Below are 26,577 nucleotides of genomic sequence, written 5' to 3' on the forward strand. Positions count from 1 at the left end.
TACTGTATTTTAATTACTGTAGCTTTGTGGTAAATTTTGAAATCAGCTTCATTCTGTTTTTTCAATATTGTTTTGCTTATTCTACGCCCCTTGCACAAAATTTTTGCACAAAAGTTTGCTGGGATTTTGATATGGATTGTGTTAAATTGTAGACCAATTTAACACAATACTTGGAAGTATAGACTAATTTCTGTTTTAATTTCCCCTTTAGCCCTTAAAGAGTTACTTAAATGGGTATTAAAATTCTTTAAATATCCTTTTGTTATTGCTTTCTTTTTATTACAATGTGATTAGAAAGTGTGATCTTGTGAGTTCCAATGTTTGGATTTCATTGAAAACATCTTTGGGCTCTAACACAAAATCCATTTATTTGATATTGTGCCATAGGCACTTGAAAAGAACACCCATCATATAACCATATGTATGTATATGTTTCATGCTTTTAAAAAATATATTTTTATTAGAAGAATTGTGAACTTACAAAACAATTATGCACATGTGTGGAAATCCATATAACACCCCTCCGCCAACACACTACAGTATTGTGGAAGATTTGTTATGGAATATGAGATAATATTATCGGACTATTACCACTAACTCATTAACTATGGTCCATAACACTCATTTGGTATATTTTTTCCATATCTCCCTATTATTAACACAGTACATCTTTGGCATTGATGCAAGAATACTACAGTTTTGCTGTTAATTATAGTCCATAGATTACATTAATTGTATTTTTCCCATGCTTCTCCACATTCTAACCACTTTGCAATAGTGATGTACTTTTGTTCTTCTAGTCCACAGAAGGACATTCTTGTATTTGTACTAGTAACCGCAATTCTCATCCACCTCTCGGTTCATTATGTTATTCAGTCCCTAGATTATTTCTACCTTTCTTTCAATTGACATTTACATCCCTAGACTACCTGTTGCAGCCACAATCCCATTTATAAACTAGCTGTATTAGTTATACTCACTATAATGTGTTACCATCAACTCTATCCATTTTGTAGTCATACTTTTATATCATGTTATTTAAACCTTTATTTTTTCTTGACTTGATGTGTCAATTTATAAGAGTTTCACTGTTTTATGGACTTGTAAGTATCTCTATATGTCTAACAATTAAAAATATGTATCCTGAAGCCATGTTGTTAGAGGTATAAAGATTCATAACTGTTCCATCTTCATTGTCATTTGTTTTCTTCATTCCATTTTTTTCCTTCTGGTGATTAAAGGACTCACTATATCCCTTATATTTTTTTAACATACATTAAATTTTTATTTTATTTATCAACACCCAGAGTTAATCAGCATTTTCTGAAGAAGACATTGAAACTTTTCCTTCATCTTTCTATGTCCCCTTCTTCAACTCTTCTCATCTTGAAATCATCTGTGATTTTGTTTATAGAAAAGGAATATTTTATATCACATGTTACTAACTAATGAGACATAATCATAAAAGTCGCAGATTTTTTATTGTGATAATAAAATGAGCTAAGGTATGAAAAGCATTTGATTGAATTTGGTACATCTAATCACTCAATAGTGTTTGCAATGATGATGAGGATTAACAATATTATTCTTCTCAGAACCCTTCTTTTCTCTTTACAAGCTTTCTTCTGGTGATCTTAACCTCTGCTTTCACTATCATCACTACCTGAATGATTTTACAAACCTATATCCACACTTGGCCACCACTCCTGGGCTCTCTTGCTTTATTTTCAACTTCTATTCCACATCACCACCTAAATGTTCCACCAGAACATCAAACTCAGCATACTTAAAGCTAAACCATCTCTTAACTTCCCAGTTTCTGTTCATGGAAAAAGTATTCTCCCCATACCCTAGTCTGGAGACAACTTTGCTGCTCCTCTTAACTTGTTCACATCCCCCAAGATGAGAGTGACCCCAGGGCCTGGATCATGCAGGGGCTCAGTCACTGTCAGCATCTTTTCCTCTTCTCCTTACACCTTAAAACATTGCCAAGCTCAGTGAAAATGTCTTTAAAATGCCCTACTTTTACCTTTCCCTTTCTGACTTTTTTCTGCCAATGTGCTACTTCTCATCGAGCGCAGAGTTAGACTCCTAGCTGACATCCTTATTTTATGGTTTCTTCTCCCCTCTACCGTCCTTGCAGGTTAACCCTGCTCAAACAGAATGCCAGTCATGCATACGGTATATGCTATGGTAATAGGCTCCTTACTTTGAACACAAATGTAAACTGCCCCAGACCTCCACTACAGACATGCCCTAACCTACTTCACCAACTACCTCCTTGTAGACCCTGTGCCTCCAGTCAAACTGACTCCTCCTTGAAAACCCCACATACTTTCCACACTCTTTGTTTTATCTTTGATATTCCTTCTGCACACAAAGCTTTCTTGAAAAATCTCTCCCTGTTGAAATCCTACCCATCTGTGGGAGGTTGAAGCACAGACCCCAATTAGACATGTTCTTTTAATCCACATCGCTGTGAGTGTGAGCCCACTGTAAATAGGGCCTTTTGAAGATGTTATTTTTAGTTAAGGTGTGGTGAACTGAACAAGGGTAGGTCTTAATCCAGATTACTGAAGGCCTTAGAAAAAGAAAGTCACAGGAGGAGCCTGGAGCATGAAGTCTGTGGGAATTGGGAAGAGAAAGGACAGCACATTGCCATGTGATATAAGGCCAAGATGCAAGCCAGCACCAGAACGTTTCCAAACCTGGGAAGAAATAAGCTTCCCAAACTGTGAAACAATAAATTTCCTTTGTTTAAACCAATCCATTGGGTGGTGTTTGTCACAGCAACTTGATAAACTAAGACACCATCCTTCCAGGACTTTCTCAAAACCTACCCTGTCAAAAGCTTTGATTCATAAGCAAATCCATAGAGACAAAAAGTAGATTAGAGATTACCAGGGACCAGGGGAGAAAGAATTGGGGAGTTATTGCTTAATGAGTACAGAGTTTCTGTTAAGCAATAAGTTAATGATAACTGAGTGGGGTGATAGAAAAAATATTCGGTAATGGATGGTGATGATGGTGGCATAACATTGTAAAAGTAATTGATACCACTGGATTGTACTCTTCAAATGGTTAAAATGGCAATATATATATAATTTTATATATATGTTACCATTAATTTTTAATGCCTTAATTCACATACTAGATATGACTTGCCCCTTCTTTAAGCCACTATGATATATTTTGTCTATTGTAGTGATGATTATATTTTTACTTTGTTATGGATTTACAGTATTTATTTTGACACTTTTGCCAGATTGTAAGATGTCTAAAGGGCTTTACCCTCCTTATCTTTTAATTATCTTTAAACCCTCATTAATATAGCACATTTCAGAGTTGACATTCAATAAAGATGTGTTGAATTTAATAAAGACTGTATACTGAGGACAAAGAAAAAATGATTCTGAAAACATAATCAAGGTTTTTGAAACAGATTGTGTCCAACAAAGATTTGTTTAAGGACAAAAAGGCTATTTTCTGTTTATGAATCTTTGCTTGGAGAATGGATTAGGTAAATATGTCTCTGAATAACGCAAGAGAAGGCATACATGATTTTATGGTAGTAGACCTGAAGGAAACATGTACTTTACAAGAAAACCAGACCACAGAAACAGCTGTGGCATATGAATAGAGGTCTTTTTGAATATTTGATGAAGTGCCACAGGTTGCTCTTTGTTCACAGTTTATTTAGAAATATTTGGCTCTCTGTGTTGCTTTATTAAGGCAGAGATAATAATAACAGCTTTCAACCAATGTGTTGTACTGCCTAAGTAGATGTAGGAAAATGATGGAATATTAGTCTAGGAATACTGATTGTAGCCCAATTCGGGGGTACCTTGAATGTTGGTTTTGAGATACTATTTAGCAAGCAGTCAGGAGCCATTGAAATTTGTTGCTGTTGTTGCTTGTTTGTTGGTGATTTTTGAGCCTGTGAATACTATGAGATGTACATCATGACAATTAACCACGTAGCAGGAAGAAGGATGGATTGGAAGGAGACTTTAGAGGTAAGGACTTTTTATCTGGCCTACAATCCTAAGCTAGGAGGAGGCCAAATGAACTAATGTGGCAGCAGAAGGAAGCAGATAAAAAAAAAGGGACGTGATGCTGATGCACAAACAATTTCAAAGGACTTAACAACTGACTTGTAAATAATTATGATGGTCAGAGTACAGGAAAAACCAAAAATAGTTCCTAAAGTTTCGACCCAAGAAGAGAAGAAAGACAGTAATACAATGAACAGAGAGTTCACCAAGAGGATTTGTAAGAGTTCCTCCCTTTACTCAATGAAAGTAGCTTTCCTTCTTACTTTTCTCCTTATTCCCTTTTCGATATTATATATTGGTTTCTATTTCTTTGTCCACTTAAAAGTTAGTATTTCAGACAATTCACTAATGAATTCACTAATGAATAAGTCAATTAATACCCCTTTTTTGCTTAGCAACTAGAAAAAATTAAAAGGATTTATCATCACCAGCATTGGTATCAGTGTGGAAAAAAATATGGTTACATGCTCGTGGGAGTTGTGCACAATGGAAATTTGTTTTATGATCAGAGGTATATATACTGCATAGTTTCTGTTTTTACTGTTTAAATCAATTTACTGAAATATAATTTATATTCGTAAAATGCGCCTACTTAAATGGACTGTTAGATGAGTTTTTGACAAATGTGTATTTCACATAACCATACTCCCAATCAAGATAGAAATTTTTATTGCCCCCAAAGTTCACTCATGTCCCTTTGCCATCAATCCCTCTCCACCCAGCCAAACATTAATCTTCTTTCAGTTACTATTGATTAAATTTTCCTCTTTCAAAATTTCCCTCTTTCAAAATTTCATATAAATTGAAACACACAGTATTCTTTTGTGTCCAGCTGCTTCTTTTTTTTTTTAAGATTTCTTTCTTTCTTTCTTGCCCCCTCTACCCTCCACCCCCGCATTGTCTGCTCTCTCTGTCCATTTGCTGTGTGTTCTTCTGTGTCTGCTTGTCTTCTCTTTAGGTTTTACCAGGAACCCATCCTGGGACCTTCCGGAGTGGGAGAGAGGTGCCCAATCATTGCGCCACCTCAGCTCCCTGGTCTGCTGCATCTCTTATTGTCTCTCCTTTGTGTCTTTTTTGGTTGCATCATCTTGCTGTGACAGCTTTCTGCTCAGGCTGGCTTGCCACATGGGCCATCACTCCTGCACAGGCCAGCTCTGCACTCGGGCCAGCTCACCACGTGGAGAGGCTTGCTTTCACCAGGAGACCCCAGGAATCAAACCCTGGACCTCCCATATGGTAGATGGGAGCCCAATTGCTTAAGCCATATCCGTTTCCCTTTTTTTTTTTTTTAATTTACTTTATTTTTTATTTATACCCACCCCTCTGTCTGCTCTCTGTGTCCATTTGCTGCACATTTTTCTGTGTCTACTTGTCTTTTCTTCTCATCTTCTCTTTAGGAAACACTGGAAACCAATCCTGGACCTCTGACGTAGGAGAGAAGCACCCATTCGCTTAAGCCACCTCAGCTTCCTGGTCTGCTGCATCTCTGTCTCTCCTCTGCATCTCCCTTTGTTGCATCATCTTGCTGTTCCAGCTTTCTACAACGTGGGCCCTCAGCTCTCTGTGGCTTGTGTCCAGCTTCTTTAACTCAGAAAAATGTTTTTGAAACATATCCAGATTGATATATATCAGTAGTTCATTTTCTTATTATTACTGAGCATTAATAGTCAGTATAGCTTGTTTATACATTCACCTGTTGGTGGACACTTTCCAGATTTTAGCTATCATGAATAAAGCTGTTATCAATATTTACTTTTAAGTCTTTGTGTGAATATATGCTTTTTTTCCCTCATAGGCCAATATGTAGGAATGGAATTGCTAGATTAAACAGTATGTGTATGTTAAGTTTATTAAAAACTGCCCAAATGTTATCCAAAGTGGGAGTACCATTTAATGTTCTTACCAGCAATGTAAAAAAGTTCTGGTTGCTCCATACCCCTGCCACAGGTATGGTCAGCCCTTTAAATTTTAGCCATTCTAGCAAGTGTGGCATGGTAGCTCACTGTGATTTTGATTTTTGTCAAATTACTAATGATGCTGATAATCTTTTCATTTGCTTAGTGACCATTTGTATCTTTTCTTTTGAGAAACATCTATTCAAATATTTGCCATTTTAAAACTGGGTTGTTTGTTGTTCTTATTAAGGTATAAGAGTTGGAGATACAAGTTTTTATCAGACATAAGTATTGTGAATATGTCTTCTCAGTCTGTGGCTTGCCCTTTCATTTTATTAAAGGTAGTTTTTTGAAGAGATAATTTAAATTTTAATGAAATCCAGTTATTAAATTCTTTTAAAATGGCCAGACCTTTAGGAACCCCAGCTTTAAGAAAACGCAGGCCTCAGCACCCGTTCCTTCTTGTGTGCTATTCACCTGGGATGCTTGAAAATTGCAAAATTGGGTTAGAATCCAGATAAATCTCCCCAAAGTCCAAGAATGTGACAGCTACTTTTAATTATGTTAATAGCTATCATCACTGGGTGTATACTATGAACTAGGTAGTGTCCTAAATAATCTATATATGATATCTCATTTAATCATTACAAAAAGCCTCACTGAAGAGAAAATGGAGACTTAGAGTAATAAACCAAATAGACTAAAGACATAGTCTTTAGATTCTCCCTGGCTCCAAAGCCCTTTAAATCTTAAAAACCGTATAGCGTCCTGTCTAAAAAGTCTTTGTATACCCAAAGTTACAAGAGTATTTTCCTAGAAATATTATATTTTAGTTTTTACATTTGGATCTATGATCCTTTCAAGTTAATTTCTGTATATGGTATAAGGATTGAAGTTCATTTTTCCCCTATGGATATCTAGTTGTTTCTGAATTATTTGTTGAAAAGACTATGCTTTCTGTCTTGGATTACCTTGATACCTTTTTGGAGAATCAATTGACCGTGTATTGTGGATCTACTTCTACCACCACTGTTCTGTTCCATTGATCTATATGTCTGTTTTTGCATCAATATCACAGTGTCTTAATTACTGTAACTTTAGAGTATGTCTTGAACTCAGGTATTAAAAGACCTCCAACACATATTTTAAATTATCTAGCCAAGAATATTTCATGTTTTCTAATGCTATTACATATGAATTTAAAAGAATTTAATGTCCAGTTGTTTGTTGTTCAAGTGGAGTAATGCAATTGATTTTTTTTAGTTTTTTATTATTATTATTTTTACTTGTCTTTTTTTTGAGATACATAGATCACAAAACATGTTACATTAAAAAATATAAGAGGTTCCCATATCCCCCACACCCCACCCCTCCCCCACTCCTCCCACATCAACAACCTCTTCCATCATTGTGGCACATTCATTGCATTGCTGAATACATTTTGGAGCACTGCTTCACTGCATGGATTATAGCTTACATTGTAGTTTACATTCTCCCCCAGTCTGTTCAGTGGGTTATGGCAGAATATATAATGTCCTGCATCTGTTCCAGCAATATCACTTAGGACAACTCCAAGTCCCCAAAATGCCCCCATATCACATCTCTTCTTCCCTCTCCCTGCCCTCAACAACTTAAAAATATTTACCTTATATCCTGGACCTAGCTATTTTTTCTCAATACTTCCAATACATTCCCCTCCTCCCTCCTTTGTGGCTTTTTGCTTGCTGTCTGTGTCCATTTGCTGTGCGTTCTTCTGTGTCTGTATTTATTATTTTTATTTATTTATCCTCCCCCCCCTTACAGCTTGCTTGCTGCCTGCTCTCCGTGTCCATTTGCCACATGCTGTTCTGTGTTTTTGCTTGTATTCCGTTTTTGTTGTGTCACCTTGCTGAGTCGGCTCTCTGTGGCACTTGTGGACCAGTGGCACTCTGTGGTGCCCAGGCCAGCAGCTCTCCACAGCGTGCAGGCAAGCTTGCCTTCACAAGGAGGCCCTGGGATGTGAACCCAGGGCCTCCCATATGGCAGACAGAAGTCCAACTGATTGAGCCACAGCCACTTCCCTCCAAGAGATTTTTTATAGCTCCCATATATGCAGTCTTGTAATCTATGAATAAGAATAGTTTAATTTCTTCCTTTCCAATATGTATGTCTTTTGTTTCTTTTTCTTATTTTAATGCATTGGCTAGGACTTCTATTATAATGTGAGCGTGATGTATTGGATACAGCATTTAATATTTATTCCCACCTTCTTCTAACGTGACTTTCTGTATTGAGCTTTCTGAAAGGTTAAATGTTAAATTTCCCAGACTCCCTTGCCTCAGGTTCTACATTTGATTAGATTCCACCATTCAGATGTATCTACACACATTTGAAAAGGTGGTGCTAAGGTGGAGATCACTTACTTCTCTTTTTGGCTGTTTACTTCCCCCCAGCCTCTTCTCATCATAACTGCCAGAATGATGCTTTGAATATATTATTGAAATCCTGTCACTTCTCTATCTAAATTCTCTATATGGCTTGTCAATTCTCTCAGGTACTGGCCAAAGTCTTTACAATTACTTAAAAGGCCATACCTCATCTGACATTTAGTAAGCATGCAATAAATATTTGTTTGATAAATGAATACATTTGGACAATCTTTCATTTCCCTTATTTTCAAATAAATTTCAAACGTTCTACGCAGGAAATGGCTTCCAGGCTTTCATTCTGGTCATTTTCCTCTGTGTGAACTTTTGTTTTTAGCTTCCTTTTTAAATTGCAGCACCAACATATGAGCACAATGCTCCAGCTTATATAGAACCATCAAGGCTTATGCTAGACATTCTTCTATCACTGCAGCCTAGAATTGCATTAGCTTTTCTGGGAGCTGTGCCATAGTATTGGATCACATTCTGTTTACAGTTAACTAAAATTCCCATGTCTTCCCCCAGAAACTGATGTCAATTCAAGTCTGCTTATCCTTGCATTTGTGTAGTTGGTACTTTGAAATGTAAGGACTGACCAGAAATTATCTTCTTTCATAGAATCTAATGCATTTCAATGCAAAGGTATTTTCATCATTGGTTCTAATGGCTCAGTTTTGCTACTATTGAAACATTGTTAGTATTTTTTCAGCCATTATATTTCTCATCAACTTGTCTCCCTTATCTTCCAATTGGCGTGTAACACAAAAGTTTTCTTTTTTTAAACTGAGGTGATTTTTGCTAGATAATTTAAACATTTTTCCTGATAGATATGACTAAATGTGTAAAGAAAAGTTAAACAATGTTTAGAAAGCCTGGGTACTGTCCTAGGCTTTGTGATCTTGGACAAGAAAATGAAACTCTGTGCCTTAGTTTCATCACCTGTATAATACAGAATGATGCTAACCTACATCTGCTATTCAATAGTGTTGGTGTAATTTCAATGACATAATGGAAGTGCCAAAGTACAATAGGACCAGCTTCTCTTATCCTGCTACTTATTTCTTTTTAAAGTAAAGTTTCATAGTATAAAAAATTGGTCTAGAAGTTAGTATACCTGGGTTCTATCCCTAATTTTCTCAATCTAAAAAACAACTGGATTTGCCTACATACTATGTAAGAGTCTTCTCAGCTCTAAAGTGTTTTAATTCAAAGACAAAGGAAACTGAATACAGGGAAGAAACACATATATTGGAATAGGAAAAAGGATCTGTCATCCAGCCCACAATCAAGAATAATATAAATATTATTTGCACATTTGTCTTCATTAAGGTACGTGTCTGGTGGCTTTTATAATGATTATGATATTGTTGCTGCATTTCACATTGAAGCAAAGGTGCAATCCTGGTAGGGCTAAAGGTTAAGAGCCCTAAAATGCCAAACTGAAACCAACTAGTTCAAGTAATTCAAAGACGATTTGAGCTCAACTAGAAGTTTTCCATTCACTGAATATGAGTTCGTAGCTCAGACATCCATCCAAAACCCATGATTAATAACAATAATGCAATTTGCTTAAATTAAAATAATCATTTTATGTAATGTTTAAAGATGGAAACATTAGCTATCAATTATTTTTTTTCCTTTCTTTAGGACAAATGAACCACTTGGACTTTGACACAAAAATATCAAAAGGCTGGGGAGTGGATGTAGCTCAAGTATTTGAGTGCCTGCTTCCCACGTATGAGGCCCCAGATTCGATCCCTGGTACCTCCTAAAATAAAAGATGCTGAGTAGAGAACCTCAGCTAATATGAGCAATAGGAAAGAATGACACATTAGGGCATTAATTCAAATTCCTTTTATAAAATTTGTTTTTATGGAAAAAATGATTCAACATTTAAGACAATTAAAATAAGATTAATATTAAATTATTCATAATCCCACTAGTGTAATGTGTTTTTTTTCTTATTACTTTTTATTTTATGGGTGCATCTTTGAGTTCCTTAACTTTTGGGGAATGATCACCCTTAAGCTTTCATAGAGAAAGTCCATTATCCACTAAGAGAGTAAATAATTGAGGAGAACATTCAGAAATTGCTTGGCACCTTCTAAGACATCATTCTTTGGTTCTGCTCTATCTCACTGCCAGTTCTTTTTCAGTCTCCTTTACAGCTTCTTTCTCACATTTTCTCTCTAAATGTTGGAGTCCTTCAGGGCTCAGTTCTTCCAGACCTTTCCTCTTTTCTATCCTGCTGGTTTCCATAACTTTAAATTTCTTCTATCTGTTGCTGGCACTCACATTTATAACTTTAGCCCAGAGCTTCCCCCTAGAACTTCAGACTTGTATGTACATCTGTTTGCCAGACCCCTTTACTTGGAAGTCCCAGGCATAGCATATCCAAACAAATGTCTTGATTTCTACTACCAGCCCCCAACTTACTATGTCCCTAGACTGCTACAGCTCAGTAAAAAGCGGTTCTTTTCTTCTGGATGTTCAGCCCAAAACCTTGGAGTCTTTCTTGACTCCTTTCTCCCATATACAACATCCAATTTGTAAGTAAATCCTGCTAGCACTACCTTTAAAATAAATTTGGAATCCAAATACTTTTCATTTACTTCCACTATCACCCTGCTCCAAACCATAATCAGTTTTTCACCTAGTTTGCTGTGATAGCATCCTAACTTGTCTCTTTTCATCCTTCCCTCCCCTCCTAATATCTATCCTCTACACAACAGGGTCTTAAAATGTAAAGTAGATCATATCACTATTGCTCAAAACCTCAAAATGGCTCCCCATCTCATTCAGAGTGAAATCCAAAGTGCTTCCCATAGCCTAGGAGATCTGTACTCCTTTACCACTGATCTGACCTCATCTCCCACCACTCACTCTTCATGCCACACCCACCTCCCCCATCTATACTGGCTTCCCTGATGTCCATTGTTTTGAAAACTGTTGTTTCATATACTTTGTCCAGTTTTTTGGTTGTGTCATGGAAGAGGTTAAATCCAATCACTGTTATTCTTATTATTTCTATTATATCTTAAAAGAAAGCATATGTTCCAGGATATTGGGGTTTAATATACTAAGGGAATGGCAACTGCAAAAACTGGGTGGGAATATGCAAATGGGATCATGCTTTGAGCAGTGGCCATGTTCTTAAGGGGCCAAATGAACAATGAAAGGACATACAACACTCAGAAATGTTCCTGGTGTGTGGATTTGGCAGAAAAATCTCCCATTTAGAAGCAAGTAGCAGAAGCCAGGAGCACGTCTCTGTCAGGAGTGATGGAAGAGATTTTCCATTGCATGAACAAAGCTAGCAGTGGTTCTCTCCCTCTGCCATCCCCTTCATCTGTGCCTAAGCCCCTGGGAAGTACAGATAAGAAACATCAAAGGATCCGTAACTCAAGTTTGAAAATATTATAAAACACAAACTGGATGATTCTTTATGCTTCTTTCATATGAATTTCTCTTACAACAAGTAAAAGACTACGTTTAAAGAAAGGATTTCTTTGGAAAAGAATGAGTAATCCCTTCTTTTGCTTTCATCATTCCTCATATGATGTGAGGCAGGAAAACATTGGTACTAACATGCTTTTTTGCTGTTTAAGGAAACCAAACCTCTGGAGCACACAAACCTGGGCCACAGACCTCTTTCCAGGTACATTCCTTAAACTTCAAGATCATTTTGTAAATTCACATTTCAATCATATTTCCAGAAAATCCCATAGGAGTCTGTAGCCATTTGATACTATTTATGAATTCCAAAAAGAGAAATAGATTATGTTTGTAAACTGGTCTGTTCTTCTGGGTGTGATACTCTTTGACTGTATTAGATTCAGCTGAGACATCTTTGATTAAATTATGTTAAGATTAGGGCTTTGTCATTAGAGTGCAGCTCAGGGTTGAGTCCCTGCCTCATTGGTGGGCTAGATAAATGGACACTCACTCAATGAGACACAGGAGAAGAAGAGACACAGAAGAAAGAGAGAGCTCTATAGACAGGGCAGAGGAGAGAGCTTGGTCACTACAGTCTTGCCATGTGACAGGCAGGAGAGCACTCAAACAGCTAAAGTCTTGGGAAAAGAGACAAGCCCTATACCAGCCTAGAGCTGAGATCAGAAGAAGCTTGGCCCACAGAGCCTCAAGAGGAAGCAGGAGGGAAGCAGACTTGGCCCAATGGATAGGGCGTCTGTCTACCACATGGGAGGTTTGCGGTTCAGACCCCAGCCCTCCTTGACCCGTGTGGAGCTGGCCCATGCGCAGTGCTGATGTGCGCAAGGAGTGCCGTGCCACGCGGGGTGTCCCCCGCGTAGGGAAGCCTCACGCACAAGGAGTGTGCCCTGTAAGGAGAGCCGCCCAGCGCGAAAGAAAGTTCAGCCTGCCCAGGAATGGCACCACACACACGGAGAGCTGACACAACAAGATGACACAACAAAAAGAAACACAGATTCCCGGTGCTGCTGATAAGGATGGAAGCAGTCAAAGAAGAATACACAGCGAATGGACACAGAGAGCAGACAACTGGGGGGGGGGGGGGGGTAGGGGAGAGAAATAAAGAAAAAATAAATCTTTTAAAAAAAAAAAGAGGAAGAAGGAAGAAGAGACCAGGCAGAGGTCGCTTGCCATCTTGCTTCAATGCGTTGTAACAGACTTTGGTGAAGAAGTAACCTTGAGTTATTTCAAGACCCTTTAGTGTCTTGTAACTCTAAGCTTCTACCCCAAATAAATACCCTTTATAAAAGCCAACAGATTTCTGTTACTTAGCACCAGCACCCCTTTGATGGACTAGTACAGAGTCCTACACCTAATGTAGCTCTTCTTTGTGTGTCACCTCAAAGAATTTTGGGATATGTGGTATCACTTTTTCATTCATTCAACCAATTTGTATTGAGTATCTATTGTGTATAAGAAAATGAGCTAGGGACTGGAAGGATGCAAACTTCAATAAGACACGGATCTTACTTCAAGGAACAGAGTCTGGGGGGAGGAGAATAAAACAAATATATAAATAACTATAATTTAAAAATACAATATGCTAAGTACTGTAAGAAAGTGCTTCCAGAAAGTTTTGCACTAGAAAGAGATCTTAAGGGTCAAATAGCCTTGCTTTCTCATTTTAGAGATGAGAAAACTACAAGAAAATAGGTTAAATGACTCATTCTGTGCAGTACAATGTAGTCTTGTGAGGCAGCACAGTGGATGTATTAGTTTCTAGGGCTGCTGTAACAAAGTACCACAAACTCAGTGACTTAACAGAAATTTACTCTCTCGGTTCTGGAGGCTGGAAATCCAAAATCAAGCTGTCAGAAGGGCCATGCCCTTTCCGAAGGGGGAGGGGAAAATCTGTTCCATGCCTTTCCCTTGCTTTCCAGCTTGCAGCTGCAGTGCTCCAGTCCCTACCCATGTCTTCACATAGCATTCTCTCAGTGTGTCTCTGTGTCCTTGTCTTCATATGGAGTATGGGTTGAATTGTGTCCCCTAAAAAGATATGTTCAAGTCCCAGGACCTGTGACTGTGACCTTACATGGAATTAGGGTTTTAGGAGATGTAATTAGGTAGTTAAAATGAGGTCAGACTGGATTAGGGTAGGTCCTGATCCAATAGACCGGATTATCAGAGGAATTATATGGTATTCCCCAAAATAATTTAAGGCAGCTAAAGAGATGCATATCTTATTAGGAAGATATGATAAAAAATAAAATTGTTTTTTTAAATGAGGCACACAAAAATGAGTTAGAGAACGAAGATGGAATCAGCAATGACATTAATTTATGCCATTAACTATACGGCACAGAGTCCTATACACTTGCTATGGCTGCCCACAAATTTGAGTCTGAATGTCCCAGCTATCAACTCAAAGTGGGAAATGTGGCAAGTCACCAAACTGACAGGTTAAAAACAAATTAGTTGCCCTGGAAAAGGGTAACTATTATTAATATTGAGACCAAAAAGGACATCTTTTAAGGCAATAAGCCACACTCTTGGCAATATCTATATGTGAATACAATGCCATGTTTCATATTATTCTGACCATGAAGGTCAACATGATGAAAGACATTCTACTGGGAACCTGGGGGGTTGTGTTGGTAGGAGTGTGGAGGTGGTAATGTGGCCCAAGCAACGTGGGTCTCTGCTGAGCAGGCTTAAAGCAGAAATAAAATTAAAAACATCTAGAGGTAGAGATGAACTTCCTATCCTTCCAAGATCTATCATAAAGTTTCTCTCTGTCAAATTTTTAGAAGCTACATGGCAGGAGTGAGTTTGAGATTGCACTCCCTGTCAAATATTTGCCACTTGTCAATGTCTCCAATTACGTGGAGCCTTGTGCTTTAAAAGCAAAATTCGGGGGAAATGGATGTGGTTCAAGTGATAGAGCTTCTGCCTACCATATGGGAGGACCTGTGTTCAATCCCTGGGACCTCCTAGTGAAAAGGAAGAAGAGAAAGCATGCCCGTGCGTCAAGCCAGTGCAAAAAAATGAGAAGAGAAGACAACACAGACCGCAAAAACAGCAGGTGGGAGGGGGGGGGGGGTGGGAATAAAATAAATACATAAATAAATGCTTTTTTAAAAAAAGTAAGATTCAGAGCAGAGCAGACCTGGGGCAGGCATCTAGGGAGTGTGTGAGTGCTCATCTTGCCATAGTGTGTTATATCAGTGGGTGGAGACCCACATAACGAGTGGCATGGGGGACTCCGGTCCCGGGGAGGCCAGCTATACTCTCAATACAGGAGTGGGAGCCTCTTCAGAGCATGGGAGGGGAGGGCAGACCAGTGTGTCAAGCCCTAAGTATTGTTGCAAGTAACTATGATTTTTTTCCTTCAAGGAGTGAAGCCTGGTGGTTGCCATGTTTCCTGAAGGGAGGGGAGGAAAGAATAGAATAGATGGAACAGGGGCATTTTAGGAAGTGATGGAAGTGTTCTATAAGATCTTGCTGTGATGGATACAGGCCATGTTGAATTGCATAAAAGTTTATAAAAGTGTATGGTCCAAAACGTAAACCATTTACCATGGTTGGTAGCTATGTTTCAATATTTGTATGTCAGTTGTGACAAACATATCATCCACATATACAATGTTATTAACAGGGGAAGGGGGAAAAGTGGAAGAATGTTGAGTATATAGGAGTCCCCTGTATTCGGTGCATGATTTTTTCATAACCTAAAACTTCTTTAAGGACAAAAAAAAAAAAAAAGGACGATGCTAGGAGAATAAATGGAAGAGAATGTCACTGTACATACAGGACAACAGATCTTATAGTGATGAAAGGGAAAATGTTAAAAAAAATTTTTTAATTTTATTTATTTCTCCTCCTCTCCGTTCCACCCGTTCCCTCCCATCCCCCCCCCACCTCGTTCCCCCTGTTGTCTGCTCTCTGTGTCCATTCGCTGTGTTCTTCTGTGTCTGCTTGTATTCTCATTAGGAGGCTCTGGGAACTTATCCTGAGACCTTCCGGAGTGGGAGAGAGGCAATTATTCTCTTGCACGACCTCAACTCCTCATTCTGCTATGTCTTCTTATTTTCTCCCTTCTGTGTCTCTTGTTGCATCACCTTGCTGCACCAGCTCTCTGTGTCGGCTGGCACTTCTGATCTGGGCAGCTTTCCTGTGCTCGGTGGCATTCCCACACAGGGCGGACTCCTGCGCGGGGTGGCATTCCTGTGTGGACTAGCTCTCCACGTGGGCCAGCTTGCCCTCACCAGGAGGTCCTGGGGATCAAACCCTGGACCTCCTATATGGTAGATGGGAGTCCAATTGGTTGAGCCACATCTATTTCCCTCTTTAAAATTTTTTTAAAAAACATTTTTCATTATTTTTGTTATCCCAAATTTTTATTTTTAAATTTTATTAAAAAAATTTTTTGTATTTTATTTCTTATGTTTAAAACTATTATTATTATTCATGCTCTTATTAATCATATTTGGCTATTTTATTGGCTTCATTTTTGAAGAGGTTTTGGGTCACAGAAGGTTTACAACTGTGGCAGGAGAGAATCATTGGTACAAGGTATCAGTGATGGGGGATACATGAGAGGAAGCTCACCTGGACATACATATAAGGCATATAAATGTGTTCAGATTTTCATAGGGCATTGTCACAGTGGGTGGAGAGTCACACAATAACTGAAGGAATATCAAATTCCCATCCTGGGGATCTCTGCCACATTCTCTAGATAGATAGATCAGCAAGAATCTCCCGAGTACAGAGGCGATGACTAGTGAAGGAGGATGGCCCACTGACATACCCTTGATATTGATACTTTTTGTATGAAATTTTGCACTTGAAATTGAAACTTAGCCTAGTATTATATAGGATGCCTAAGATTTGCCTCCTGGGAGCCTCCTTGCTGCTAAAATGTGGCTTCTCTCTAAGCCAAACTCAGAATATAAATACATTTCCTTCTCTGCCAGTGTTGGACATGACTCTGGGGGATGAGCCTCTCTGGCACTGAGGGATTACTACCAAGCACCAACTAGCAATGCAACTAGAAAAAGACCTTGAGCAAAAGGGGGAAAAGGTAGACAAATGAGTTTATATGGCTAAGAGACTTCAGTGTGAGTCAGGAGGTCATTCTAGAGGTTATGTTTATGCATGTCTCAGCAGGATCTCCTCGACTACTAAAGTAGATACTACCCCAAATAGAAGGGTTCCTGAGGGCTTGGAGACATCCAAACACTATAGTGAGGGCAGATAGCTCAGGAGTTTGGTGCCTTGCCAGTGGCCCCTACTTCGGATTTATGCTCCTCAGAGTGACAGAGTAGGACTCAGTTGTGATTTCCCTACACATGGCTCTTCTGTCCTATCTGAACTATAATTAGTACTAGAGTTAGTAAGTGTATGTCCACAAGACTTAATTCTTTGGGCTGTCCATGTGTCAGCTAGGCCTTGAATCTCATCAGAGTTGCAACACCTACTCTCCAATCCATTGGTCAACTAACGTGGAGGTAATGATGGGCACTACCATACCAAGGAACTGAGAGAGTCTACAACTGCAAGCAAGAAAGTCCTATCCAGAGGCCCTATGTGAACATAGCCCCCTCTTGGTTAGAGGCAGAGTGGACATCACCATCCCAGAATCCTCAGGATTGGGGAATGAACTATGGACTAAATCAGACTTATAGGTATTCTATTATAGATTTATTGTGATTCCAGCAATGGAAGAAATTATATCATTGATGTGGAGTCAGTGGCCACTGGAGGTTCTGAGGGCAGGAAGAGGGAAAAACAGGTGAAATATGGAGGAATTTTTGCGACTTGGGAATTGCCCTGAAGGACAATGCAACGACAGATACAGATCATTATAAATCTTGTCATAATCTACAGAACTGTGTTGGAGAGTGTAAATTACAATGTAAACTTTAATCCATGTTTAGTGGCAATGCTCCAAAATGTGTTCATTATTTGCAATGAATGCACCTCATTAATGAAGGATGTAGTTAATGTGGGAAAATGTAGGAGGTGTGGGGAGCGGGACATATGGGAACCACCTGTATTTTTTATGTGACATTTGTATAATCTATGTATCTTTTTTAAAAAATTTAGTTGTTGAAAAGAAAAAAAAAAGTCTATCTGGAAGCAGGAGTAAAATCCATTAATAAATGTGAATGTTGGATGTGAGCAGTGAGAGTCCATAGAGTACTGTGTCTGCTTGATTCCCCAGACAAAAGGTAATATAGTTCCATATAATAAATCACGCTCCCAGTATCTTCACAGAGGAAACACTTAATGTGGACTGAGATCATGTCTATGAAGATTCTTTGCAAAGCATGAAGTGGTATGTCAATTGGAGTTGTCATTGTTATTATTATCTGGTTATATTGCCTGACATGTAAACACATTTGAACGACATTTTCACATACAGTGTTCATTCTTTATTTTCAACAAATATTTATTTAATGTATTTTGCTTCAGGTAGGGCAGGCAATATTATCACCATTTTAAAAAAAAGAATAAATTGAGGTTCTGAGAGCCTAAGATTTGCCCAAAGTCACATATTTTGGAGATGTGAGATCTTTGTTTCCTTGCTCATTCCAAGCTCTGTTGCCCCATAGGGCTGAAATGACCAAAAACTATGTTTGCCAAAACTCTTGATCTCCATCAACTCTTTTTTTTTAATAAGAGGTACAGGGAACTGAATCAAGGATCTCCTACATGCAAAGCAGGCGCTCAACCACTGAGCTATACCTGCCCCCTTTGTTAACTCTTAAATGTGATTATTCAAATGCTTTGAACAAAATCTATTAATATTTCTGTCTGCACATTAGCATTTCCCTTAATTGCTACATGGAGTTCCTGGGAGCCATGCTAGAGAAATGGATGTCCACAATGTTTGGCTTGCCATTACTGGCTAACATTTATTGAGTGCACATGGCATGTCAGGAATGGTGCTAAACACTACGTAGTCATAATCTCATTTAATCTTCAAAACAGTCTTCTGAGGAAGGTAAATCTTCTTTTTTTTAATGTGTAAGGAAACTAAGGCTCAGAAAGATTACCTTACCCAAAGTCATAGGCAAATATATGAATTGTGTGACAATCCTTCCAGGAGGACATTTAAAGATTCATGAAAAGCAGAGGCTGAATCAACAGACCTCTGTGGTTCCCACATGAAGAAGGGTGTGGAAAATACTGAGCTAAGAATAAAAGAAAGAGAAAGGACTGTGTTTGTATCCAGTTTGGTTTAACGCCAGAGTTCACAGTGTCACCATGCTGCCACACCAAGAGAGAGGTGTGGTAAGTCTGTAATCATTTGATTCTGCACCCAGGCAGGAATGGTAATAAACTTTGGGTCACCATCATCATTGCAGTGGCTAAAATTTATTGAGCATTTCCTATGTGCCAAACACACAGATTTCTAAGTGCTTAACAAACTCTCCACAATAAAGGACAAGAAATGCACCTCCATATGACAGCTTTCCTTTGTTGTTTTTCTGTTTGTTTTAAGGAGATGGTAAGCTTTTGCTAAGAGGTAGAAAATTAAGGTTGCTAGGTATTACTCTGCTGTTGGATTCAGGATGTTGAAAACACTATCTATGCTTTCAACCATCATGTTTTTCTGTGCAGATGTATATAATAAAACCGGATAAAATAACTCACGGGGCAAAAAAGTATTGTTGTAGTGTACCAGGTAGTGTGTGAAATGCTGCAGTGTAGCTGCTAGGATTTATTACTCAAAAAGTGTCAGCTCTGCTAGAGATTGAGGAAAGGTAAGGGATCTCTATCAAACTGGGCAAATTTCACTTCTCTGGGCTTCAGTTCCTATTCTGTAAATAATGGACGTTGGAGTTCCAGGTTTTAATTGTCTTTGGTTTTTTCACTTTGTGTGAAGATTCCTCCTCCTCATTTGGCACTATTCCCAGATCAAAATATTCATCTTATACTATCTAGCTTTTGCAATTCATTAATTCATTCAACCAATTTGTGTTTTGTTTTGAGCTTTTACTAGTGTCAGGCACTATGGAGCTAAAGTTGCCAATGATAGAAGCAAGGTTCCTTCTCTCTTGGAACTCACAGTCCAACGGGATAAGAGAGTAAGTAATTAAATATAATTAAGTAAATAATTAAATAAAACTATCAAAAATAAATAACTATTGTTTGGAATGCTGCAATGGAAATAAACGGGATGATGTTATGTCTTTTTGTCAGTGTCATAAAATGAAACAAATTATAGGCTCTTTCGATTACAAAAATGAAGGCCTAGCAAGATCATCAGATTACAAAACGGGTAAAATTATAACACTTTACAATTAATTAATGAATGAATAGCCATTACCCTTGAAATTGTGACTGTTCTGCTCCATATCTTTACAGAAGATAGAGTGAGAACAAGACTTCTCAAAAACAGCAGCGAGAGAGTCACTACTTTTTCCCCCCGTAAGTCAAATGCAGAGAAAAACTGTAAAGAGAGAACCTTAATCAGACAGGGAAATTGCCAATCTAGTCAGGCCATCAGAATTTCTTTGAGTTTCTCTAGGCTCTCCTGGGCTGCGGGAAAGTGGATGGCAAGAAAAATAAAAGCCCTGAACTTCAAGGCGGATTTTCTTCCATTTATTACTGCATGGGTAGCAGGAACCTGGGAAGAGAAGGTCAAGGTGTGGTTTAGCAAAAGACAGCTCCCGGGAACGTCACTTAGAGGCGCAGGACAAAGAAAAGCGGGAGGAGATCGACAGGAGGAGGAGAAAGCGCTGGGACATCTAGGTGAGAGCGTAGAAAAACAATCCGCAGCGGGAGCCGCGCGCCGTCCAGGTGGTCCTTTCCCGCTCAGGTGAGCCCCTCTCGCGCCTCCCATTGGCCAAGGCGCCCGCGGCGCTGGGAAGGCGACGCAGCCCGGTCTAGTTCAGGGTCTAGGGCAGCGCGTCACTTCCGGTAGCGCGGAGCTTGTAAAACACCCTGGAGAGAAAATGGCGGCAGCAGCGGCTTCGGCGCCTCAGCAGCTCTCGGATGAGGAGCTTTTCTCTCAGCTCCGTCGTTACGGCCTGTCTCCTGGCCCGGTCACGGAGAGCACCCGCCCAGTCTACCTCAAGAAGCTGAAGAAGCTTCGAGAGGAAGAGCAGCAGCAGCAGCAGCAGCAGCACCGGTCCGGGGGCCGCGGCAACAAGACGCGGAACAGTAATAACAATAACACGGCGGCCACCACGGTCGCAGCCGCGGGACCGGCGGCCGTGGGCATGGGGGTCCGGCCAGTCTCGGGCGACCTCTCCTACCTACGGACCCCTGGGGGCCTCGGCCGAATCTCGGCCTCAGGCCGGGAGAGCCCCTTGGGAGAGTCTGGGGGCGCCTCGGCCGCCCCCACGACTGGCACCAAAGTGCTGCTGGGCTTCAGCTCGGACGAGTCGGACGTGGAGGCCAGTCCCCGGGACCAGGCCGGCAGCGGCGGCGGGAGGAAAGACCGGGCTTCGTTCCAGTACCGCGGACTCAAGCCGCCGCCGGCGGCCCTGGCCGCCAGCGAGGTGACTAACAGCAACTCAGCCGAGCGAAGGAAGCCCCATTCATGGTGGGGGGCCAGGAGACCGGCGGCCCCCGAACTGCAGACTCCGTCGGGGAAAGATGGAGCAGGGGAGGACGAGGAAGAGGAGGAAGAAGACGGCGTGGAGAGGGACCCGGAGGCCGAGGAACCGCTGTGGTCGAGGCGGACGGTGAACGGTAGCCGACTTCTCCCCTACATCTGCCGGGAAAACTATTCGGACTCGGAGGAAGAAGAGGACGACGACGCGGCCTGCAGCAGGCAGGTATTAAAGGACGACTCGCTCTCTCGGCATCGGCCCAGACGGAGCCATAGTAAACCTCTTTCTCCGCTGACTGCTAAATCTGCCGGCAGCAGGCTGGAGACCTCAGTTCAAGGAGGCGGAGGAATCGCGATGAATGACAGGGCGGCGGCTGCCGGGAGTCTAGACAGGAGCCGAAACCTCGACGAGGAGGCGGCGGCAGGGCAGGGGGGAGGGTGCGATCAACTGGACTCCAGCCCCATTCCTAGATACCGAGTTAACGCTAAGAAGCTGGCCCCACTCCTGCCCCCGCCTCTTACTGACATGGACTCAACCTTCGATTCGTCAACAGGCTCCCTCCGTAAAACCAGTAATCATATCGGCAGTGGGGCCTTCGGCGTGGACTCCCCTAGGATTTATTCCAACAGCTTCCCCCCCAGTGCTGCGGTGGCCGCCTCCAGTTCACTCAGGCTCAATCACTCCAATCATACGGGCCCCAATCATACCTACCTGAAAAACACGTACAACAAACCGAAGCTTTCCGAACCTGAGGAGGAACTTCTCCAGCAATTTAAGCGGGAGGAGGTGTCCCCAACAGGGGGTTTTAGTGCCCACTACTTGTCGATGTTTCTCTTAACTGCTGCCTGCTTATTTTTCCTAATATTGGGACTGACTTACCTAGGGATGAGAGGGACAGGAGTATCCGAGGATGGAGGACTCAACAGTAAGTATTCGACTCTCTGGGTAGGGTAACAAGGCGAATGTTGTTAATGATTGTGCTATTTAAGCGCAGTTAGCATTTTCCGTGAAGTGCTTTTTACCTGCAGGAGCATGGTTTAACAGTGAAATGCAACAGATTGAAGTCATTTGTCTGACCGTTCTTTAGGAAAGAGCATTATTACGGTCATCAGAAAGATATCCCATGACTGATTTAAAATTTTTTTTCTGTATGCTGTTTTGTGAAACTCAAAGCGGCTTATAAAAAAAATTTCTGGGGGCGGGGGGAGTGTGACTTAGATGTTCCTTCAGCCTTAAATAGCTATTTGTGCAGATACCAGTTACTCAAAGGTTTCAAAGTATTTTTTTGTTGTTGTTGTTAAGGGGCATTGTAAGTAAATTCAGGGTCTCTTCAAGCTGAGTTGTGATTCTAAAAGGCAGTGTAAGAACTCTTGAAATTCCGGCTAAATATTTTATAGTATTAAGTATACGTGGGTAGTTCTGTAATTTCTTTAAGGTGAATGAATCCAGAAAGTAGCAAGGCACATCTCCAAATTGATTTTCCAGTCCAAGGTAGCTCCCCTCCCACTTAAGAAAAAGTAGTGGTAGGACTGTGCAGGAGATTGGAGTCAGGTTTACCTGGATTGGGTTCCAGGCCCTGCCATTTGCTTGCTAGATGACTATAGGCAGGTGTGTTCATTCATTCACCAGCATCTGAACTTTTTCTCTATGCCAGCACCCAGTGTGCAACAGTAGTAAGTCAAAGTCTCTTTGCCCTTAAACACAAAAAGATCATTTTAAGTTCCTTGCAGGAAATGAGGAGGGAGTGATTACTTTAGACTGGATGGTCAGAAGAGGTGCTATATGAGGTGAGGCAGAAGCAGGGGAAGGAGCCAGCCTTGTAAAGAGCAAAAGATCATTCCTGGCAAAGAGAACAAGAGGAAAGAAAGGCCCTACTTGAGCAAGAGCTTTCCTGTAGGCTGAAGTGGTTAGAGCACCTTGAGCAAGAGGGAGAGGCCAAAAGAGTTTGCTCTTGTTTCCTAATCTATAAAAGGATGGTAACTGAGTAGAAAGGTGGCTTTGAGGATTGAAAGAGAGAAAGTAAATTAGTGCATGATGGACTGCTGAATAATTTCTCAGGGTTAGGTCCTTCTTAATTGGTTCTCTGGGAACAAGAGTGATGTGTCCTTCCTCAAATATTTGGGAGAAAAAAGGAATAAGGTTACCTTGCCAGTTAAACTAGTAAAGTTCCCATAAATTCCATGACATTACTTAGCAGCAGTAGAATATACTACATTTGTTTCTCTAAGACCTCCTAGTGTATGACCCACCCTTTTCTAAAGCTAAGTACTTTATACATATTATACCCAACAATCCACAGAGGCAGGTGATACTAACCCCATTTTATAGACAAGGAAATTTTATGTAAAACTTTTTAATATAAATTTTTTTATGTAACTCAGAGAAGTTAAATGTGTACACAGTTGGACAGCTAGTGAGTTGGTAGGACAGATTTTTTTCAATTTCAAATTAGGGTTAAATATTTTGTATTATTATTATATGTAGTAATTCATTTTAAGTGAATGAAGATAAAGCAGCAAGGCACACCTCTATATTGAGTTCCAAGTCCAAAGCATCTCACCTCCTACCTGTGAAAAAAGTAGGGGTAGAATGGTATAGAAGCTTGGGGTTAGAATTACCTGGATTGGATTCAGTATTGTTTGTAGAGAGCTTGCTAAATAAGAGGGTATTTTTATTTTATTAGTATAAAGAAAATAATTGAATGGATATTTCATGGGTTTCGTGGCAAAGGAGGAACTCAATTTTTAGTAAAGATGACGTTTTCATGTCTTCTAACTATTGAGATGAATAGCTAATGTTATTTACTAAAATTTTATGTAAAAGAGAATGGAATAGAAATGGTAAGAGTTTTGGGCTCCCTTTTTCACCCCCACCAGTTTGGAAGGAAATTATAAAGTGTTTTGCATTTCAGTAAATGGTGGATGTGAGTAGCTTGTGTGATGGAAAGAACACTGACTAAAGAGGTAGAGGATCTATATATTGGACTTGTCTTAATGACTTTGGTCAAATTCCTTAACCTCTGGGCCTTAATTTTTATTATATATTAAGTTGGAGTAATGACTGTTCTATCTATGGAGTTTTTGGAAGGGTCAAATGAGATGATTTGTTAAAGAAATATGTGGTGGTATTAATCAAAAGTGTAGAAAAACTTTGCTGTCTTCTGGGTAAACCATAGTAATATGTAAAGAGAAACAGTTAAGTCATTCTGTAAATGACATTTAGTAGCCTTTTCAACATTTAATTTTCATTAAACTCCACTAAATACATATTGTAGAAGTTGATACAGAAATCAAAAGTATATTTAAGTCCTTAAATCTATGGTATATTTGATCCTTTGAATACTCTTGAAAACCTGCTAGTTCAGTTAGTCTGTACACCTAACGGTTTTAGGGTTTTCAAAATGAATGAATAATTTTCACTCCCTATACTTATGTATTCCAAATCTTTTGTCATATTGTGATGCTTAACCATAGGGTACATTGGTCAAATAGGAAATAGTTTTGCTTTGAGTAACAATTTCATTAGATGATTGCAGGTTATATGTAAGAGTATGCTTTAGCAAGCTTTTATTAGCTGTCGTTTAAATTATGTATAATAGATTAGCCTTTTAAATAGTTCTTAATCTTTGGTCTTTGAAATTTTTTTACTAATACGCTATTTTTATTCATTAAATCACTTAGGCTGTGGCTCTCAACTTCATCTGTAAACCCTAGGTAATTAGATTAGATGATCTATAAACTCTTTCCAGCTCCAGGGTTTTAAGAGTCTAACTTCTGACTGCCCTTTTTAACTGTACCATGAAGCTTAAGGATGGACCTGCAGTCAGATTATTAACTTGTTCCATAGGTGATTAGATCATGACAACCCAGTAAAAAAAAATAGGCAGAGTGGATATACTGTCTTAGGCTCAAATTATCATTATTTAGAAGACAGTTTTTAATTGCAAAAAATGTGATCTTTGTAGAAAATTTTAATAGAGATCTATGAAGCAAAAAGTAAATGGATATTGTTTGCCTCTCCTAGTCTCACCTCTTACTCCTAGTACGAGTTCAAGTAATAGAGCCTTTCAGAACTTCTCTAGTATTTTCAGTGTATATGTACACACACTTACACATTAAGCAATATTTTAAGCAACAGGGATATGTGGTGCATAAGGCAGATGAAGTCTTCATATGGAGATTACATTCTAGGGGGAAGATGGATGTGAACAGATAAATGAGAATTTCACATAGTGATAGGTGCTAACACAAGGTAGATTGTAACTTTGGAGGGCTGTTGTCAAGGGTTGTACAAAATTACATACAGGTATGCAAGCCTCTGAGGTGATGTTTGAGCTGAGCTATGAATGGCTTGAAGGTAGGCAGAAGAAGCAGCACGTGCAAACCTATGAGGCAAGAACAGACTTGGCATGTTGAAGGATCAGAAAGAATGGCCAGTGTTGCCAAATATCCCTCTGTTCAAGTCACCAATTACTCAATTGCCAAATTCAGGGGAGGCTTTAAAGTTTTTGTCTTTGCCTCGTTGATACATCTGGTACATTGAAATTCCTTTCTTCATGAAATTTCTTTATAAACTTCTGCTTTACCACTCTCTTAGTTTTTTGTTTTGTTTTGTTTTGTTTTCTCTTAGTTTTTATTAACTCCCCTCTGCCTGTGTTTCAAATATTGGTGCTCTTCTCAATTTTGTCTTTGGTTCTATACCTTTGACACAAAGGCAGTTTCATTCACTCTCCTGGTTAATACCTCCCAATTTTGTATTTTCAGCCTAGATTTCTCTCTGGAGCTCTTGAGTTACCTATTTATTAGATATCTCCCTCTGGATGTATCAGAAGTATCAATACATCATCTCACACATATCTTTCCTTGTCCTCACCTTTTTTTCTCCTGCTCTGTTCTCTGTTTTAGTTAATGGCATGTCCATCCGTTCAGATGGTCAGCCTTAAAGAGTTGCCTAGATTCATCCTTCCCTTTACCTTCCTATCAGCCCCCAATCTAATTGGTAACCAAGTCCTTTAGTTCTCCCTCCTACATATCTTTGAATCAGTGGTTTTCTGTTACCACTGCTCTAGGTTAGTCTTGCCCAAACTGTTTCATTAGCCTTCTAACAGGTGTTTACTTCTGGGAAATAGCTCAAACAGTCCATTTTTCACTGCCAGAGCAATATATTTAAAACAAATATAATCATCAGTTTTCTTAAAATTACTCAGTGGCTTTCCCTCACT

The 26,577-nt window shown here is 39.7% G+C and overlaps 1 protein-coding gene across 1 annotated transcript in view; it reads left to right on the forward strand.

Annotated features, from left to right (window-relative positions):
* Positions 1-18,213: 18,213 nt before the first annotated feature.
* Positions 18,214-26,577, forward strand: part of LEMD3 (LEM domain containing 3) — a 72,335-nt gene continuing 63,971 nt past the window's right edge. The window contains exon 1 of the mRNA XM_004449536.4: positions 18,214-22,281. Coding sequence (XP_004449593.1) covers positions 20,754-22,281 — 1,528 coding nt within the window. The 5' untranslated portion in view covers positions 18,214-20,753. The remainder of the gene's footprint in view (positions 22,282-26,577) is intronic.

This window comes from Dasypus novemcinctus, chromosome 12 (assembly GCF_030445035.2).
Source record: "Dasypus novemcinctus isolate mDasNov1 chromosome 12, mDasNov1.1.hap2, whole genome shotgun sequence".
In the NCBI taxonomy this organism is placed as follows: Eukaryota; Metazoa; Chordata; class Mammalia; order Cingulata; family Dasypodidae; genus Dasypus; species Dasypus novemcinctus.